This window comes from Nerophis ophidion, linkage group LG05 (genome assembly GCF_033978795.1).
Source record: "Nerophis ophidion isolate RoL-2023_Sa linkage group LG05, RoL_Noph_v1.0, whole genome shotgun sequence".
Taxonomy (NCBI): Eukaryota; Metazoa; Chordata; class Actinopteri; order Syngnathiformes; family Syngnathidae; genus Nerophis; species Nerophis ophidion.
This window is the reverse complement of record NC_084615.1, coordinates 12,019,954-12,039,697: the sequence shown is the minus strand read 5'-3', so window position 1 is coordinate 12,039,697 and position 19,744 is coordinate 12,019,954. Positions and strand designations below refer to the sequence as shown.

The 19,744-nt window shown below is 43.2% G+C and overlaps 2 protein-coding genes across 3 annotated transcripts in view; one reads left to right on the top strand and one right to left on the bottom strand.

The window, feature by feature from the left end:
• Window positions 1-1,265: 1,265 nt before the first annotated feature.
• Window positions 1,266-5,963, top strand: LOC133552674 (probable G-protein coupled receptor 101). Its single transcript, XM_061900042.1, has one exon. It carries the CDS (start codon window positions 1,355-1,357, stop codon window positions 2,654-2,656), a length of 1,302 nt encoding a protein of 433 aa, XP_061756026.1. The 5' UTR covers window positions 1,266-1,354; the 3' UTR covers window positions 2,657-5,963.
• A 4,042-nt stretch (window positions 5,964-10,005) lies between these two features.
• Window positions 10,006-19,744, bottom strand: part of LOC133552673 (transmembrane 9 superfamily member 2-like) — a 34,803-nt gene continuing 25,064 nt past the window's right edge. For both annotated transcript variants that reach the window (XM_061900040.1, XM_061900041.1), the window contains one exon: window positions 10,006-10,672. In XM_061900040.1, the coding sequence (XP_061756024.1) occupies window positions 10,605-10,672 (68 nt within the window). In that variant the 3' untranslated portion in view covers window positions 10,006-10,604. The remainder of the gene's footprint in view (window positions 10,673-19,744) is intronic.

The following is a 19,744-nucleotide window of genomic DNA, read 5'->3' as shown; positions in this document are numbered from 1 at the left end:
GTTCACTACAAGCATTTTTAAACCTTCTGTTGGGGGACCTGTGATAAGTACTTAGTCCAGTATGGCACCTTTAGACAGCTGCTGACAGTTTTTGAGCGCCAGTCCAAGTCCTGAGCTGACAGTTTTTGAGTGCCAGTCCGGGTCCTCAGCTGATCACTTTTTGAGCACCAATCCGGGTCCTCAGCTGACCAGTTTTTGAGTGCCAGTCAAGGTCTTCAGCTGACAGTTTTTGAGTACCAGTCCAGGCGCTGAGCTGACAGTTTTTGAGCGCCAGTCCAGGTCCTCAGCTGACCAGTTTTTGAGTGCCAGTCAAGGTCTTCAGCTGACCAGTTTTTGAGTACCAGTCCAGGTGCTGAGCTGACAGTTTTTGAGCGCCAGTCCAGGTCCTCAGCTGACAGTTCTGAGCGCCAGTCCGGGTCCTGAGCGGACAGTTTTTGAGCACCAGTCCGGGTCCTCAGCTGACAGTTTTGAGCGCCAGTCCAGGTTCTGAGCGGACAGTTTTTGAGCACCAATCCAGGTCCTCAGCTGACAGTTCTGAGCGCCAGTCCGGGTCCTGAGCGGACAGTTTTTGAGCACCAGTCCGGGTCCTCAGCTGACAGTTCTGAGCGCCAGTCCGGGTCCTGAGCGGACAGTTTTTGAGCACCAGTCCGGGTCCTCAGCTGACAGTTTTGAGCGCCAGTCCGGGTCCTCAGCTGACAGTTCTGAGCGCCAGTCCGGGTCCTGAGCGGACAGTTTTTGAGCACCAGTCCGGGTCCTCAGCTGACAGTTCTGAGCGCCAGTCCGGGTTCTGAGCAGACAGTTTTTGAGCGCCAGTCAGGGTCCTCAGCGGACAGTTTTTGAGCACCAGTCCGGGTCCTCAGCTGACAGTTTTGAGCGCCAGTCAGGGTCCTCAGCTGACAGTTTTTGAGCACCACTCCAAGTCCTCAGCTGACAGTTTTTGAGCACCAGTCCGGGTTCTCAGCTGACAGTTTTGAGCGCCAGTCAGGGTCCTCAACTAACAGTTTTTGACCACCAGTCAGGGTCATCAGCTGACTAGTTTTTGAGCACCAATCCGGGTCCTCAGCTGACCTGTTTTTTAGAGCCAGTCAACGTCCTCAGCTGACCAATTTTTGAGCACCAGTCCAGGTGCTGAGCTGACAGTTTTTGAGCACCAGTCAGGGTCCTCAGCTGACAGTTTTTGAGCACCAGTCCAAGTCCTCAGCTGACCAGTTTTTGAGCGCCAGTCCGGGTGCTGATCTGACAGTTTTTGAGCGGCAGTCCGAGTCGTGAGCCGACAGTTTTTGGGTGATGGAAAAAAGACAATCGAAAGCAAAACATCGCCCCGGTTCTTCACGATGAACTGACGGCGCCAAGAATGCCGACATCTCGGGCCCCCGGCCCGGCCCCGAACGTAACCGACCCTCCCTGGGACTCGCAGTTGGACTTGGTCGGCCAGAGTCCGACGTGGACCAACAGCGTCCTGAAGATGGCGCTCATCTCCCTCATCGTGTGCGTCTCCTTGTTCGGGAACGTGGTGGTCCTGCTGGTGTTCCAGCGCAAGCCCCAGCTGCTGCACGTGGCCAACCGCTTCGTCCTCAACCTTCTGCTGGCCGACCTCCTCCAGACCGTGTTGGTCATGCCCTTCGCCATCGCAGCCACCGTGCCCGGGGTGTGGCCCCTGGACGCCCGGCTGTGCCAAGCCTTGGTGGTGCTCATGCATCTCTTTGCGTTTGCCGGCGTCAACACAATCATGGTGGTTTCTGTGGACCGCTACCTGGCCATCATCCACCCTCTGTCCTACCCCACCCGCATGACCCCTCACCTGGGCACCAACTTGATCGCCTGCACCTGGCTGCTCAGCTTGCTGCAGAGCACGCCCCCGCTGTACGGCTGGGGCGCCATCGACTTCAACCGGCACCACCAGATGTGCTCGGTGGTGTGGTCCTACAGCTTGTCCTACTCCGTGGTGGTGGCCACCTTCTCCTTTTGGCTGCCGGTTCTGGTCATGCTGGGCTGCTACTGGATGGTGTTCCGAGCCGCCCGGCGGCAGAACGCGTTGGTCCACCCCATACGGACGCGGTCCTACTCCCAGCCGTGCCCACAGGACTTCCAGGGACCCCAACCGCAGCAGGCCAGCTCTCCGGACAAGCCCTACTCGGCCGCTCGGGTGAGGCACCGCCGCTTCCGCTACCACTGCAAGGCGGCACGCGTGGTCTTCGTGATCATGGCCTCCTACATCCTCAGCATGGGGCCCTATAGCGTCCTGAACACCATCTCCATGAGCGCCAGAGCCGACGTGCCCCCGTGGTTGTCCTCCCTGGCCCTGGTGCTCTTCTTCCTGCAGTGCTGCCTGCACCCCTACATCTACGGGTACATGCACCGCAGCGTGAGGAAGGAGTTCCTGGCCTTCCTCTGCGGGGTGCTCTGCCAGCAGGGGCGCCCCGGCCAGAGCTCGGCCGCCGAGACTTGCCTCACCGTCGCGGGCGGGGAAGGCCGCCGCTCCGGGGCGCCGGCCCACCGGCCCGCCAGGGTCTTCCCGCTGCAGACCTGGGAGGAGTGCACCACCTCCTCGTCCCCCACGTTCGAGAGGAGGTCCAGGGACAGTCGCAAGGACACCACCTCCACCAGCGTCAGCTCCGACAGGGAGCTCACGGTCCACGGGAAGCTGAGTACGTAGAACTCCTTGGAACATTTATGGTGTTGCTCGAAAGTACCTTTAAAAGTCCAAGGGATGGGCTTGGGAACCTTTACCTTGGAGTCCCTAATGTTGTTCAGGAGTCTAGACCTGCGTTTCTTCACCGTTGTTGTTGTAATACCCGCGTTCACCACTTGTGGAACTCATGACAATCTCAACAAGCAAAAAGAAGCGCTTAAAATGTCTTTTAAGCGTAGAAATGATGACCAAAGTGGGGAATCTGTTTATTTCACAAACATATTGGCAGATCAAGACTAAGATGACTCATTTAGTGTTCAAGTTTGAGGGGAAAAAGTTGAAAAAGGTAAAGAACCCCCGGTCTAGACTGTACTCCTACGTCTAAAAGTGTGGACTCTGCGGGTGCGGTCCTTTGATCGCAGTCATGGGACTGACCCGGTGAACTCTGGTGCGGTTCTACAAGGACCGGACACGGAGGTTCTGTCTTCAAAGTGTTTTTAGAGGCCGCTGGTGCCATCCAAGGTCCAGAATGTACAAAACCTGTTCCAAGATCTGCCTGGTCAAGTCCTTGGATCGTCTTTATCACGCAACTTTTGGTCCCAGGACCAAACAGCCAAGCGAACCGCACCAAAGTATGTTTACTTTTTGTACTTTACAGCAGTTCCTCAACTGTCAGCCTGGGGCAGAGCTCTTAACTCAAAACACTTGCATCTCAAATCAATGTCTCTCCGTGAAATGGATTGAAATCAATTTAATTGGTGCCCCCCCCCCCCCAAAAAAAAAACACAAAACCTTTTTAGAAGAAAATAGTTAATTTTTATTTATTTGGGGCGGCATAGCTCGGTTGGTAGAGCGGCCCTGCCAGCAACTTGAGGGTTCCAGGTTCGATTCCCCGCTTCCGCCATCCTAGTCACTGCTGTTGTGTCCTTGGGCAAGACACTTTAGTCACCTGTTCCCAGTGCCATTAAATGGAACTTAGATATTGGCTTTCTTTACGTAAAAGCGCTTTGAGTCACTATAGAAAAACGCTATATAAATATAATTGACTTCACTTGACATTTAAGAACTGACGTGCAACATTGACCTTGGACAGAGGACTTGTAAGGCATCTCCTTCAAGCACAACATTTAGCAGCTTCTTCATATTTTCATGGATAAATGTCCGCCCTGAAGTTATTATTTCAACGTACTTGGCTGTCTTTAATTGGCTCAGACTAATCCACTTCTTCCGGTCTTTTCCATCTCGACCTTCCAGTGGTTGCTAAAACCAGGTGGTGTCCATCTTAAGCTGTAAGACCATGTTAGCAAGTAAGACCAAATATTTCTGCTGCTACACAACTTTTTGTGTTTGCAACTCAAAGCAAAACTCTCCAGTCCCTTAACTCTCAAGTTGAGCTGCTGCTGTATTGTATTGTGTTGCCTTTACAATACGTCCACATAAGTGGTGTTGGACTCTTTAAGGAGGTCTAGGATCCTAGTCACCAGCCTAGACTTTGTGTGTCCATAGTGTGACTGTGTGTACACTTTGTGTGTCCATAGTGTGAGTGTGTTTAGACTACAGTCGGTTGGGTGAGCAACTGAATAATTCCCTTAATTGTTTAGTCAGATGAGTTGTGAAATAAGTTGGGTTCTATTCTTGTTGCCTCTCAACTCTCTCTCTTATTTTGTCTTTTTTTCAAAGCCTGATGTGACTTTGGGCCCCCGACCCTCAGTTTCAACAACCCTGCTTTGCCACTCTTCAACATTTAAAGCATCTCTCTGTCAGCTTTCCCCTCAAAACAGCAGATTGTAGCTCATAAACACAAAAGCAGTGAAGTTGTCACCTTGTGTAAATGCTAAATAAAAACAAATCCTTTTCAACTTATATTCAATTAAATAGACTGCAAAGACAAGATATTTTCATCTTCACGCTGACAAACTTTGGTATGTTTTGCAAATAATCATGAAGTTAGAATGTAATGGCAGCAACACATGTCAAAAAAGGAATTTTTACCAGTGTGTTACATGGCCTTTCCTTTGAACAACACTCAGTGCAGGTTTGGGAACTGAGGAGACACATGTTTGAAGTGGAATTATTTCCCATTCTTGCTTGATGTACAACTTAAGTTGTTCAACAGTCTCCTGCCTCATATTTTAGCCTGCACATATGTTCAATGTCTGGACTACAGGCAGGCCAGTCTAGTACCAGCAATCTTTTACTATGAAGCCACGCTGTTGTAACACCTGGCTTGGCATTGTCTTGCTGAAATAAGCAAGACAATGCCAAAATAAGCTCCATCAGGTTGGATGGGAAGTGTTGCTTTTCATCCAGGATGTCTCTGTACATTGCTGCATTCATCTTAGTCTAGTCAGGGGGTGACCAAGACCAAGGTCACTCTGTCAGAACGACAGCATTCCTCTGTGGAGAGGAGAACCTTCCAGAAGGACAATCCACCAATCAGGCCTGGAGTCAAAAGTTTGCCAAAATGCACCTGAAAGACTCTCAGTCCGTGAGAAACTAAATCCTCTGGCCTGATTAGACAAAGATTGAAGTCTTTGGCGTGAATGTTTGGAAGAAAGCAGGACCAGGACAATACCATCCCTACAGTGAAACATGGTGGTGGCAGCATCATGATGTGGGGATGCTTTTTAGCTGCAGGAACTAGTCAGGATAGAGGGAAATATGAATGCAACAATGTACAGATACATCCTGGATGAAAACCAACACTTCTCATCCAAACTGGTGGAGCTTGAGAGGTGCTGCAAAGAGGAATGAGAGAAAGTGCCCAAAGAAAGATGTGCCAAGTTTGTGGCACCGTATTGAAAAAGACCTGAGGCTGGAACTGCTGTCAACTAAGTACTTAGCAAAGGATGTCAATACTAAAGTAAATGTGATTTAGTATTTACATTTTTGATGCATTTGCAAAATAAAAAAAAATAAAATTCACATTGTCATAATGCGGTATTGATTGTAGAATTTTGGGGACAAAAATGAATGTCTTCTATTTTGGAATAAGGCTGTAAAATCAAATGTAAAAACTGTGCGGATGCACTTAGTCCAAGATCCCTACTGATTTTGAGTAATTTCCTGTTGTCAAACCTTCGCTATTTTAGGGAAGAAAAAACCTGTTCAGACGTGATAAGACAAATGTGCTGATCTCTACTTTATTCTTCTAGACTTTTCCATTGTAAAGTGTTGCCAAACGTTTTGTTAAAAGTTGACTTTAATGTATTTTGTATATCATTTCTTGTGCACCACCAAAAAATGTGTTGAAGAAAAGTGAGTGATGTTGATGGTTAATTGTTGCCTGTACTTTTATACATAAAAGATGCAGATTGTAAAAAAAAAGATAAACTCCATTTAGTGGTTTGTTTTTTGTACACGCAAACATCTTAGATATGATACATCTTTTCTTCCATTCAAATTTGTTATAAACAATATCCTTTGAAATGGTTTAAAAAAGGGGTTCTTAACCTTTTTGACTTTGGGGCCTTTTCACACTACACTGGGGTCCGGGGCCCAGTCAAGTGTCGTGTGTCTCTCTCTCACACACACACACACACACACACACACACACACACACACACACACACACACACACACACACAATTCTGTTGTGTTAATATAAATAAAGCAAATTAATAATGAGTAGGTGTTTTAACAACATTTTAGGGGCAAATTAAACTACCGTATTTCCTTAAATTGCCGCCGGAGCGCTAATTAATTTAAAAACTCTTCTCACTCCGACACTTACCAAAGGCATGCGGTAAATTTAAGCCTGCTCTTAAAAATTTGAGTGTGATGTAAGGATACCATCATGAAAATTACATTTGATAAAAAATCGTTATGATCTTACCTTTACTTATAAATGAAGTCCATGCGCAGCTCCTTCTGATCAAAAGCATCGATAACTTGTTTATAGAAGTCTTCCTTATCTTTCTTCCGTTTTAAAAGCCTGTCTGTCTTGGTGAAGATCTTCCTTTATTACCTCCTGCTTCCATTGAAAGTCCAGTTTAGAAAACGGTTTTATTTTAGATATGTAATCCTCCATGTTAAAAGTGCAAGCGAGAGGAAAAAATAAAGGATTGCTGCTTGTTGTCACTTCTTCTGCAGCCGAGTAGTCGCAAGAAGGCTCACTAGCGCCCTCTACCACCAGGAGGCGGGAGTCATTTAATGACTCATATTTGACACACACAGCTACGGTATATTAATAAAACATAGCTGCTTACTGTTCTTTTTAGCATGTTCAATAGCTTGGACCTTAAATCCTACTGAATAGCTCTTAATCTTCTTCCCTTTATGCGATTTCAAATGATTCAAATCAGCCTCCTCCATTTTGAAAATGATGACAGGTGAAGTGTCACTCGTGACGTGACGAGTTTGACCCGGCGGAAATTCTAGGCATATGCTAATTTTTGGTGAAACGAGTTTGACCCGGCGTTAATCCTGAGCCGACAGTAATCCTAAACATGTGCTAATTATTTTGCGAAACGAGTTTGACCCGGCAGTAATTGTAGGCAGGCGCATACTATATACCTGGCGGCAATTCAAGGAAATATGGTATAGTTTGACCACTTAAGTCATCGTTTTTGCGCTTGAGAAACTTCTCTATGACTTGTTTGACATTGCACTGCAAAAAAGAAGTGACGAAATATAAGCTAAAAATACTCTAAACTAGTGAAATTTGAGCAATCTAGTTAATTTGACTTCAGACATCCTAAATTAAGATTTGTACATCTAGAAATTAGCAGGACTTGTAAGATAGAAATAAGTATTTTATTCTGAAAATCAGCATTTTTTCCAATTTCTAAATAAAGCATTATTGGGATGTTGCAGAAACTTTGAACATGATTTTATATATGTGGGGAAAACACTCTTATCAGGGACCGAATGTCCATTTGGGACAGAGGACCATATTGAATTTCGAAGGTTTTATTATTATTCTTTATTATACCGCCGCCTCTTTGAGCTGTAATTTGACCCCCTTAACATGCTTCAAAATTCACCAAATGTGACACACACATCAGGACTGGCGAAAATTGCGATCTAATCAAAAAACCAAAACTCAAAATTGCGCTCTAGCGCCCCCTAGGAAAAAAAACTGACAAAACTGTCTGTAACTTCCAGTAGGAACGTCGTAGAAACATTAAAAACAAAAACCACTACGTAGGTCTCAGTTAGACCTATATTTCATACCTCCCAGCTAAAATCAACAGGAAGTTTGCAATTCCCCCTTCAATACAAAAGTTGGCTTAAAAAATTCGCTTTTTTTTTCCTAACATTATCTCCTCTGAGGCCGTTTGTCGTTTCGGCTTCAAATAAGCAAGAGAAGAGAGATTGAACCCTTTTGATTAAAAGTTGATGAAATAGTTTTAATCACTGCTACGGTTTTGATTTTATTAGCCTTCAAAGAACCGCTGCGCTGAAAACCATTTCAAAGATGGCCGCCGTGCGCAGACAGTGAGGGAGACGGGGTTTTTTCTTCTTTTTTCTCCGTAGCGTCTGCTGCTGTTGCGCACGCACCAACATTCGTGGGGGAGGGGCTGTGATGGTCTACACCAGGGGTGCCCATTACGTCGATCGCGAGCTACCAGTCGACCGCGGAGGGTGTGTCAGTCGATCTCCAGCCAGGTTTTTTTTTAAAATAGACCTAAAAATTAGTGATCATCAATCTTCACCAAGACGTCACTTATATGACATTCACGGTACCGGAGGGTCTTGTGAGATGACGCTGGCTGCTGCAAGATCATTATTATCAAAATATGACCGAGAGGAAGGCGAGAAACACTTTTTATTTCAACAGACTCTCGCGCCGTACCTTCCGTCAAAACTCTAAAGGCCGACTGCACATTTCCTATCTTCACAATAAAAGCCCTGCTTCATGCTGCCTGCGCTAACTAAATACAGAGTCTCGGAAAACTGGCGTGCACAAGCGTTCCCTCAGAAAGCTGGCGTGCACATCACTTGTGCACGTCAGCTTTCCGAGACTCTTATTTTGTTAGCGCAGGCAGCATGAAGCAGGGCTTTTATTGTGAAGATAGGAAATGTGCAGTCGGCCTTTAGAGTTTCGACGGAAGGGACGGCGCGAAAGTCTGTTGAAATAAAGTGTTTCTCGCCTTCCTCTCTGTCATTTTTTCATAATAATGAACTGGCAGCAGCCAGCGTCATCTCACAAGACCCTCGGGTGCCGTGAATGTCAATCAAGCAAGCTACGGAATTTGCCGCCAATGTTTTTCTTGTAAAGTGTATGGAACCTGGATGAATTAGATGCCAAAAACCAACCACTTTCATGTGGTATTGTACAGAAAGGACAACTTTTTTTCTCCTCCATTTGAAAATGTGGGCGTTATCATCATTACTGTCTGATTCCAATCAATGCAAGTCATCAGAATCAGGTAATACACCAACTTATATTCTTGTCTTCGTGAAAGAAAGACATCTATATGTGTTACACATGCTTGTATTATCATTAAACACATTTAACTTGTTTACAAAAATGTCTCTTTCATAAATAAATAAATATAAATGATATATATAAATGACGTAGATCCCCTCGAGTTGGTCAATTGAAATGTAGCTCGCCTGCAGAAAAAGTGTGGGCATCCCTGGTCTACACCAAGATGGCTGCCAGGTGCCGTAGCTAAACCGCTATGTTTTAAAGTTGTGGTTTGCCTGCATATCATAAAAACAAGCGTCCGACATTCTTTATTTTAGGTACTTACACTTGGTGCCTGACTGTTGTGGCGTTTTAAGGCCATCTGCACTTTTTATGCTACGGTAAAGACAATGAATGGTCTGGTTTTGATTTTATTAGCCTTCAAAGAACCGCTGCGCTGAAAAACATTTCTAAGATGGTCGCCGTGCGCTCACACAGAGAGCGAGACGTTTTTGGGTTTTTTTTTTCCTACCGCTCCCAGTATGTAATCTTATAAATGGCATAAACGCGCCAGTGACACAATATCTGAATAATATTAACATTAGTTGTGCGTGGCCCTCGTGTGAAATACTTGTTAAAATGGCTGCCGGCTAGCTAACGCGTCGCGGGGGCAGCAGCCAAAGCAGTCCCGTCCATCACTGCTTGCAGCTTTAATTTGAATAGTTATTTTCTCAATTTTAATGCTTAAGAACTAGAATAGACAGAATGTATTGGTTCATGCTCACATGGAGATTATGGCGTAAAGCCAATGACGAAAGATAAGTAAAAAGCTCTGAAATAAAATGCTGGCCAGCAGTGTACTGCCACAAGTGGTGGGAGGGTGTATTACAGCTGACCATACAGTTGTTTCAAACAGGCGTCCACAAAAATAAATGAATAAAACAAAGCCGGATTTAATAATGGATAAAGACGATCTTTTTGAGCTGGAAAACAAAGAGTCACACATAGTGTCCATGTGTTGGATTAATTGCATATATTTGCTAAACAGAGATTGAGTGGTGAGCTCCCACTCAAGCAAAACGGTGTTGCAAAAACAGTTCTGATAATGATCCGTGAATTGGAAATGAAAAGATTTGGAGCTGGATTAGAATAAAAACGATATGATGCAGCTCTTTAAAGTCCCATGTGGTATAAATAGGAGAGAAAAAGGACAGCAACAATGTCAGTGTTTTATATTGTCTACGATACAAGCGGATAGAATCAAGATTTAAAGCCCACCTTTTACCTAAAACAAAAACAGTATCAAGCGCTCCTTCGATCTATACAATATATATGTACAAGCATCTGTGTTTCCCCCTCATTGCAGTGAGTAGAACCAAAACTTCATGGAATAGAAAATCTAAATAGACATGATCTTGAGTCCAAATGCAAACAAGACTTGTGTTTGAACCCAGCAGAACAATGTGTTCACTGTGACGACATCATCGGGTCAAGTGAAGGTAAAAAAAAAAAAAAAAAAAAAGGTTAAAGCACAAAAGAAAAGAGGACGGGCTGGTGTGATTTAATGATGGCCTCAGTTCAGGTCCTTCAAAACACTTAACTCAGTCTCTGCTCCTTCTAGTCCACTTTCACCACGCTGTAGATCTTCTTCACAAACCAGAAGCAGGCAAAGAAGCCGATGGTACCTGAGGAGGACGGACATGTCAGAGCCCAGCAGCTGTGTCATCCCCTCATTCAGCCATTTCAATTATCCATGTGGACACTCTTCTTCTCAAATCTTTTACTTTGAAAGGGCCACTTCCACATCCACATCCTACGATCGCCGCTTGCTTGTCAGCGAAGAAATACTTGTTGATGTTAGCACTTTAAAAATAACTGTTTATGTAAGCACTTTAAAAAATGTATTTGAAGTAGGGTTGTTCCCATACCAATATTTTGGTACTGGTACCAAAATGTATTTCAATACTTTTCTGGTACTTTTCTAAACAAAGGGGACCACAGAAAATGTCATTATTGTAACATAAAATGTTAGTGTACATATACATATGTTTATTATTGTCATTTAGTCCTTCAATAAAATGTTGAACATGCTAGAAAACTTGTCTTTTAGTAGTAAGTAAACAAACAAAGACTCCTAATTAGTCTGCAGTAACATGTTGTGTCATTTATACTTTTGCCACAAACTTGACATATTACGGTTGTCTGTTCAACATCTTTCTGCTTGAAGCCAAACCACCGCCAGACGATGGAACCCCTGCTGTTTTTTTTGGAATTCATTCTTCTTCATTTGTTACCAGATTGGCACCTTTTCTCTCTCGTATTACCACTCGCACCACTCCGCTAGCATCACAGCTAACTTTACCTATTGTACATTCCTCTCTGCTCGGCGAGGGTGTATGACGTTGCACGCGCGACAGTATGTGACGTATGCAAGAAGGTGCACTTGTTTTATGTCTCCGTGAGAAGGAGACAAGATGGAGTGAGATGCCCGCAGCTAAAAGCAACTGTGTGAGAACATATACTCCAATATCACCATATAGTCATTTTCTATATCGCACGGAAACAAACCTGCGATACATCCAGTATATTCCATATATCGCCCAGCCCTAGTACATGAAACATATGTTTATTATTGCAATTTAGTCCTTGATTAAAATGTTGAACATACTAGACAACTGGTGTTTTAGTAGTAAGTAAACAAACAAAGACTCCTAATTAGTCTGCTGACATATGCAGTAACATATTGTGTCATTTATACACCTATTATTTTCTACACATTATGAGGGACAAACTATAAAAACGGATTATTAATCTACTTGTTCATTTAATGTTACTATCTGCTTATTTTCTGTTTAAACATGTTCTATCTACACTTCTGTTCAAATGTAATAATCACTTATTCTTCTCTTCTTTGATACTTGACATTAGTTTTGGATGATACCACACATTTAGGTATCGATTTGATACCAAGTAGTTACAGGATCATACATTGGTCGTATTCAAAGTCCTCAGGTGTCCAGGGACATTTTTTCCTGACTTTGTAAACATAATATACATTGAAAAAAAAAGAAAGACGTTGTGATGCCAAAAAATGTTGACGTAATCTTGGTATGAATTTTTAAAAAAGGAAAAAAGATTTTGTGACGGTGAAAAATATCGATGTAATCATAGTAGTATCAACTAGATACGTTCTTGTACTTGGTATCATTACAGTGGATGTCAGGTGTAGATCCATCCTTGGCATTTGTTTACATTGTGACGCCGGTGAGCTATTGTATCCTCCTACGGTGTGTAGTGAAGCATGTTTACTTAGTCCTTGTCCTCCAGTGATAATGGTACTTGTAAGACAATTACATTGTCGCCATGGAGACCAGGATTATTGATTTAGAAGAAGCTAAAACACTGTGGATGGGCGTTAGCTGCAGGTCTTAAAGCAGCTCTTCCTGAGGGTGTTTCAGTGTCATAACTTCACCTTTATCTTGACTTTTTACACCAAAATGCGTCCGTTCTCCCTTTTCTGTCTACACACTGTGTTTGCTTGTAAGTACTCTGTGTGTGCGCGCTGCCCAACATGCTCCTCTGCCGGTAAAACCAGGAAAGTCACCACGTGATGACGCGCCATCATGCCCGTTGAAAATTAATGTTTTTAAATGGGTATGGAGTTCTTTTCAAACAGAGCATAGTACAGTTTTTGATTCATTACTACCGCGATGCTATACTAGTACCGCTGTGTGACAGTTATATGATGTGTAAACAGCTGTATTTATAAATAGCACCTGACAGATAAATTCATGAGCTGTTGTGGTAAACCTGCGCCTGCTGCTTTAAAACTACAGTCGTCCCTCGCCACAAGTATATTATACACATTGTGTCCTACATTAAGTATTTTCAAGGATAAAATGGATAAAAAACAACAAAAAATATCAATACTTTAATAGTAAACCAATCAGAGCACACAATGTTCAGTATGGTGGCCACTGATTGGCTGGGCTTCAGGAAGCTTTATCATATTGGATAAAAAGAGGTGACAAAAAAGGGTGTTATTTCATGTCTTTAAAGGGCTATCATCATGCTGAAAAACATTTAGAAGATAAACCATTTTTTAATCTCTAACTATGGAAATATCTATCCATCCATCCATTTTTCTACCGCTACTGTATTTCCTTTAATTGCCTCGGGATTAGGTCTCTGCTTTTTGCAGATGATGTAGTCCTGATGGCTTTATCTGGCCGGGATCTTCAGCTCTCACTGGATCGGTTCGCAGCCTAGTGCGAAGCGACCGGAATGAGAATCAGCACCTCCAAGTCCGAGTCCATGGTTCTCGCCCGGAAAAGGGTGGAGTGCCATCTCCGGGTTGGGGAGGAGACCCTGCCCCAAGTGGAGGAGTTCAAGTACCTAGGAGTCTTGTTCACGAGTGGGGGAAGAATGGATCGTGAGATTGACAGGCGGATCGGTGCGGCGTCTTCAGTAATGCGGACGTTGTATCGTTCCGTTGTGGTGAAGAAGGAGCTGAGCCGGAAGGCAAAGCTCTCAATTTACCGGTCGATCTACGTTCCCATCCTCACCTATGGTCATGAGCTTTGGGTCATGACCGAAAGGATAAGATCACGGGTACAAGCGGCCGAAAGGAGTTTCCTCCGCCGGGTGGCGGGTCTCTCCCTTAGAGATAGGGTGAGAAGCTCTGCCATCAAGGAGGAACTCAACGTAAAGCCGTTGCTCCTCTACATCGAGAGGAGCCAGATGAGGTGGTTCGGGCATCTGGTCAGGATGCCACCCGAACGCCTCCCTAGGGAGGTGTTTAGGGCACGTCCAGCTGGTAGGAGGCCACGGGGAAGACCCAGGACACGTTGGGAAGATTATGTCTCCCGGCTGGCCTGGGAACGCCTCGGGATCCCCCGGGAAGAGCTAGACGAAGTGGCTGGAGAGAGGGAAGTCTGGGCTTCCCTGCTTAGGCTGCTGCCCCCGCGACCCGACCTCGGATAAGCGGAAGATGATGGATGGATGGATGGATGGATGCCGCCGGGTAAAAAGTAATAATAATACTAATGGATTAGATTTATATCCGCTTTCCTATTGTTAGATACTCAAAGCGCTCACAGAGCAGTGGGAACCCATCATTCATTCACACCTGGTGGTGGTAAGCTACATTTGTAGCCACAGCTGCCCTGGGGTAGACTGACGGAAGCGTGGCTGCCAGTTTGCGCTTACGGCCCCTCCGACCACCACCAAACCTTCACCGGTGTGAGCGGCACCGGGGGCAAGGGTGAAGTGTCCTGCCCAAGGACACAACGGCAGCGATTTTGGATGTTAATAGGTGGGAAGCGAACCTGCAACCCTCAGGTTTCTGGCACGGCCGCTCTACACACTACGCCATGCCGCCCCCTATGCGCCTGCGTAGAATTACTGCCGGGTCAAACTCATATCGCAAAATAATTAGCGCATGCTTAGCATTACCGCCAGCTCAGGATTAACGCCGGGTCAAACTCGTTTCGCAAAATTTTTTTTTTATTAGCGCATGTCGAGAATTTCCGCAGGGTCAAACTCGTCACGTCACGAGTGACACTTCACCTGTCATCATTGTCATCAAAATGGAGGAGGCTAATTTCAATCATTTGAAATCGCATAAAGGGAAGAAGATTAAGAGCTATTCAGTAGGATTTAAGGTCCAAACTATTGAATATGCTAAAAAGAACAGTAAGCAGCTATGTTTTATTAATATACCGTAGCTGCGTGTGTCAAATATGAGTCATTAAATGACTCCCGCCTCCTGGTGGTAGAGGGCGCTAGTGATCCTTCTTGCGACTACTCGGCTGCAGAAGAAGTGACAACAAGCAGCAAGAGTGAGCAGCGATCCTTTATTTTTTCCTCTCGCTTGCACTTTTAACATGGAGGATTACACATCTAAAATAAAACAGTTTTCTAAACTGGACTTTCAATCGAAGCAGGAGGTAATAAAGGAAGATCTCCATCGAGACAAAGAGACTTAAAACTGAAGAAAGATAAGGAAGACTTCTATAAACAAGTTATCGATGCTTTTTGATCAGAAGGAGCTGCGCATGGACTTCATTTATAAGTAAAGGTAAGATCATAAAGTTTTTTTTATTAAATGTGCTTTTCATGATGGTATCCTTATATCACACTCAAATTTATAAGCTCAGGCCTAAATTTACCGCATGCCTTTGGTAAGCGCCGGAGTGAGAAGAGGGTTTTAAAATAATTAGCGCATGCTTGCCTTTACCGCATTCCTTTAGTAAACGCCGGAGTGAGAAGAGGTTTTAAATTAATTTGCGCCCCGGCGGCAATTCAAGGAAATACGGTACTTAAATATGTTTGACTTCTGTATGATTTTACAGCAGACGACCCATCAAATGAATAAAAGTGACAATAAATTTGACGATCTTCTTTAGCAGCCAAGACAAGCTTGTCTAACCTAATTCTTTTATCATTTATTTAACAATAACTATATTACAGGACTCCAGTCTGAATCAAATCGTCACCCCAAGAAGCATAATCAAATCGTCAGGTATTCAAAGATTTCCACTTCTACAAAACAGAACACAAAGCCGTAAAAAGTGAAATGCTGTTAGCAGAGTGTGTCACCTAAAGTGGTGCTAATCTCTGCATTCATCTGCAGTCCCACGCTTGGTGAAGGAAGTTGAGATCAAAGTTGGTAAAAAAGACGAAAATAAAGGCTTAATAGAAGATGGAAGGAGCGGAGATTTGGATTATTTAGCTCAAACGTGGAAGTGATGGTATTTTTCTCCAATCCTTGGATTATTTCCTCTGCGATAATCTTTTGACATCTCGTCCCCTCGCAGCTTCGCCTTACGATAACGTGGACGTGTTTTTCAGCAGCGGTGCCAGCTCATTTATATCTCCCCGGGAAACACGTGCAAAACCCTGATCCCCTCTCACTGGTGACACTTAATAATGTGACTGGTGAACCACTCACACCAGTGTTTGTCCAGTTTCTCCACAAAAGCAAACTCAAAGTCCATGTTGGTTTTTAGGATTACCATTCAACCCCAACACCCAAAGTCACACCACAGGCAGACATATAGAACGGAATGAATAACAACCAAGGAAATTATACTATATTACTCGCAGGGTTGTACGGTACACCAGTACTAGTATAGTAGCGCAGTACTAATCAATCAAAAAGGGTATTATACTCTGTTTGAAAAGTACCGCTTCCCCATTTTTTTTTTAACGGCCATGACAGCAGGTCTGCTGGGTTTAGGAGCAGAGGAGCAGGTTGGGCAGCGCACACACACAGAGTACTTACAAGCAGACACAGTGTGTAAACAGAAAAGGGAAAATGAACGCATTTTGGTGTAAAAAGTCAAGATAAAGGTGAAGTTATAACACCGAAACACCCTCAGGAAGAACTGCTTTAAGACATGCAGCTAACATCCATCCGCAGTGTTTTAGCTACTTCTAAATTACTAATCCCCGCCTCCATGGTGACAAATAAAGTACATTTCTTAAAGGTTGTGTTATCACTGGAGGACGAGGAATGGCTAAACATGTTTCCTCCTACGCTGTGTAGTGAAGCAATAGCTCACAGGTGTCACAATGTAAACAAATGCCACGGGTGGATCTATCTACACCAGACATCCACTGTAATGATACCAAGTACAAGAGTGTATCTAGTTGATCATTTATTTAATTCATATTTTGTTTATAAAGTCAGTAAATGTGTCCCTGGACACATAAGGACTTTGAATATGACCAACGTACGACCCTGTAACTACTTGGTATCGGATCGATACCCAAATGTGTGGTATCATCCAAAATTAATGTCAAGTATCAAAGGAGAGAAGAATAAGTGATTATTACATTTTAACAGAAGTGTAGTTAGGACATGTTAAAACAGAAAATAAGCAGGTATTAACAGTAAATGAACAAGTACAATAATAATACTTTTTTACAGTTTGTCCCTCATAATGTGTATAGAATAATAGTTGTATAAATGAGACAATATGTTACTGCAGACTAATTAAGAGTCTTTGTTTGTTTACTTACTACTAAAAGACAAGTTGTCTAGTATGTTCAACATTTTATTTAAGGACAAAAGTGCAATAATAAACATATAGATAGATAGATAGATAGATAGATAGTACTTTATTGATTCCTTCAGGAGAGTTCCTTCAGGTAAATTAAAATTCCAGCAGCAGTGTACAGAGTTGAGATCAATTTAAAGAAAAAAGTAAAAAGTAAATAATGGGGGTTTAAATGGAAACAAAATAGAGAAATATTACAAAAAGAATAAAAACAATGGGAATAACAATATAACAGTAAAATAAGACTATAACAAGACAAAGTAGGCAGTATTGACCATGTTATGAAAACGTATTGTACTGTTAATGTTTTGCATCCCCTGTCATCCTAATACCCCCGGCCCCCCGTCCCAGAGAGGAGTTGTACAGTCTAATGGCGTGTGGGACAAAGGAGTTCTTGAGTCTATTAGTCCTGCACTTGGGTTGAAGCAGTCTAGCACTGAACAGGCTCCTCTGGCTACTGATAACACTATGCAGAGGGTGACTGGCATCATCCAGGATGCTCACTAGTTTGTCAACAGTCCTCTTCTCTGCCACCGTCACCAGTGTGTCCAGTTTCATTCTCATTGTAGAACCGGCCCGCCTGATCAGTTTCTCAAGTCACATGTTTCATGTACTAGGGCTGGGCGATATATGAATATACTCGATATAATCACAGGTTTGTGTCTGTGCGATATAGAAAATGACTATATGGTGATATTACCGTATACGTTCTCACACAGTTGCTTTTAGCTGCGGGCATTACACTACAGGCTTTTTCACTCCATCTTGTCTCTCCTTCTCACAGAGACATAAAACAAGTGCACCTTCTTACATACGTCACATACTGTCGCGCGTGCAACGCCATGTACCCTCGCCGAGCAGAGAGGAAAGTACCGGAGGTAAAGTTAGCTGTGATGCTAGCAGAGTGGTGCGAGTGGTAATACGAGAAAGAAAAGGTGCAAATCTGGTAACAAATGGATAAGAATTAATTCCAAGAAAAACAGCAAGGGGTCCATCGTCTGGCGGTGGTTTGGCTTCAAGCGGAAAGATGTTGAACAGACAAGCGTCATATGTCAAGTGTGTGGCTGGAGCGTTGCTACAAAAAGTAGCAGTACTACTGGCATCATTGGAAAAGTCACCCGCTAAGAGAATGAAAAGTGCTTGAAACTCCACTTGTCAAAATTTTGGCCGGTGCCACACCAACAAAATGCCTAAGCAACCATTTCCACATCAACACCGTATGAAAAAAACTAGTCAACAACAGAAGGAGATAGCGTCCGCTGGAACCTACCACATAGCAAAGGACATACACTATTTGATTTCCTATTATGCAGCTCATTATTATTTGATACTTATAGAAAAATATCTTGTGTGACATCATGCACAAAAGTGCACTTTATTTGTTTTAAACTGTTGTACTGGCATTCTGTACAAAAAGTGCACTTTAATTTACTGATGTTTGGTATGTCATCTTAGTGACATCATGCACAAAAGTGCACTTTATTTGTTTTAAACTATTGTACTGGCATTCCGTACAAAAAGTGCACTTTAATTTACTGATGTTTGGTATGTCATCTTAGTGACATCATGCACAAAAGTGCACTCACAGCTTGTTTTAAAATGTCTGACAATCTTGCACATTCTGTTTTAGAAATGACATGAATGTTTGTGCCACTGCTTAATAACTGTTTAATACATACACTTTTGTTAAATTGACTTAGTTGTGATTTCCTTCTCTGCATGAAAGTTTAAAAGTAGCATATCTTAATGCAGTATGAAGAAGAATGTTTGAATGTAGACATATAGAATCATCATACTGCTGTGATTACATGCATCAAGTGTTCATTCAAGGCTAAGGCAAAATATCCACATATATATGGTGTATCGTGACATGGCCTAAAAATATCCAGATATTAATACTAGGGCATATCGGCCAGCCCTATAATTTACCCTAAGAGTTTTTCGTTAACATAATGACAATAATGAATTTTTTTAATGTTCCCCTTTATTTAGAAAAATATCAAAACACACTTTGGTAGCGGTAGCACTGTATTGGTATCGAGACAACCCTAATTACTCGCGAGTTAGCAGGTTTGTGCAAAAAGAAGCCACCGGTGTCCACAAAGGGCGTGTAGGAGGGAGAACAAGGGCCAAAGAAGAATCTTGCGATACAGGATTTGCAAGAAAGGGATTCATTTGTGACATTTTCCATCACTTCGCAGTAAACCGTGCATGAAAAAGTTTGGACATACAGCATATGCCAGAGCTGCTTGTGTATTTACATGTACAATTTCAGAACAGGCTCACATGTACAATTTCAGAACAGGCTCCTTATGTTACAAGGTTTCATGTTTACCACCCATGAATTATTAACATTGTACTAAATCAACAACTTGTAAAAGAACACGTAGTTAAATACACTGAGGAGTTACAACGTTACTTTTTCCTATTGTTACGTCACAACCTTAAGGCAAGGCTCTTCCGACACGTCAAAGAAAACTGGAAAGTGAAGTGAAATTAGGCGTGGGGATATTCTCACTAAGTGGAGAATGTTGGGCGAATGCTTTGTTTAATCGGTGGTGTCCGCATGTTTTCATAGTGAAAGAATACAGTGTTGATGCATGATGTATATTAAAAATGCTAAAACCAATTCAACGTACATGAGTATATGCTAGGCTATTTGGCAGAAAAAACATTATCTTAGCTTTTGTGTTG

Excerpts from the sequence above, each read along its gene's own strand:
- LOC133552674 (XM_061900042.1), top strand. The coding sequence starts at position 1,355 with ATGCCGACATCTCGGGCCCCCGGCCCGGCCCCGAACGTAACCGACCCT.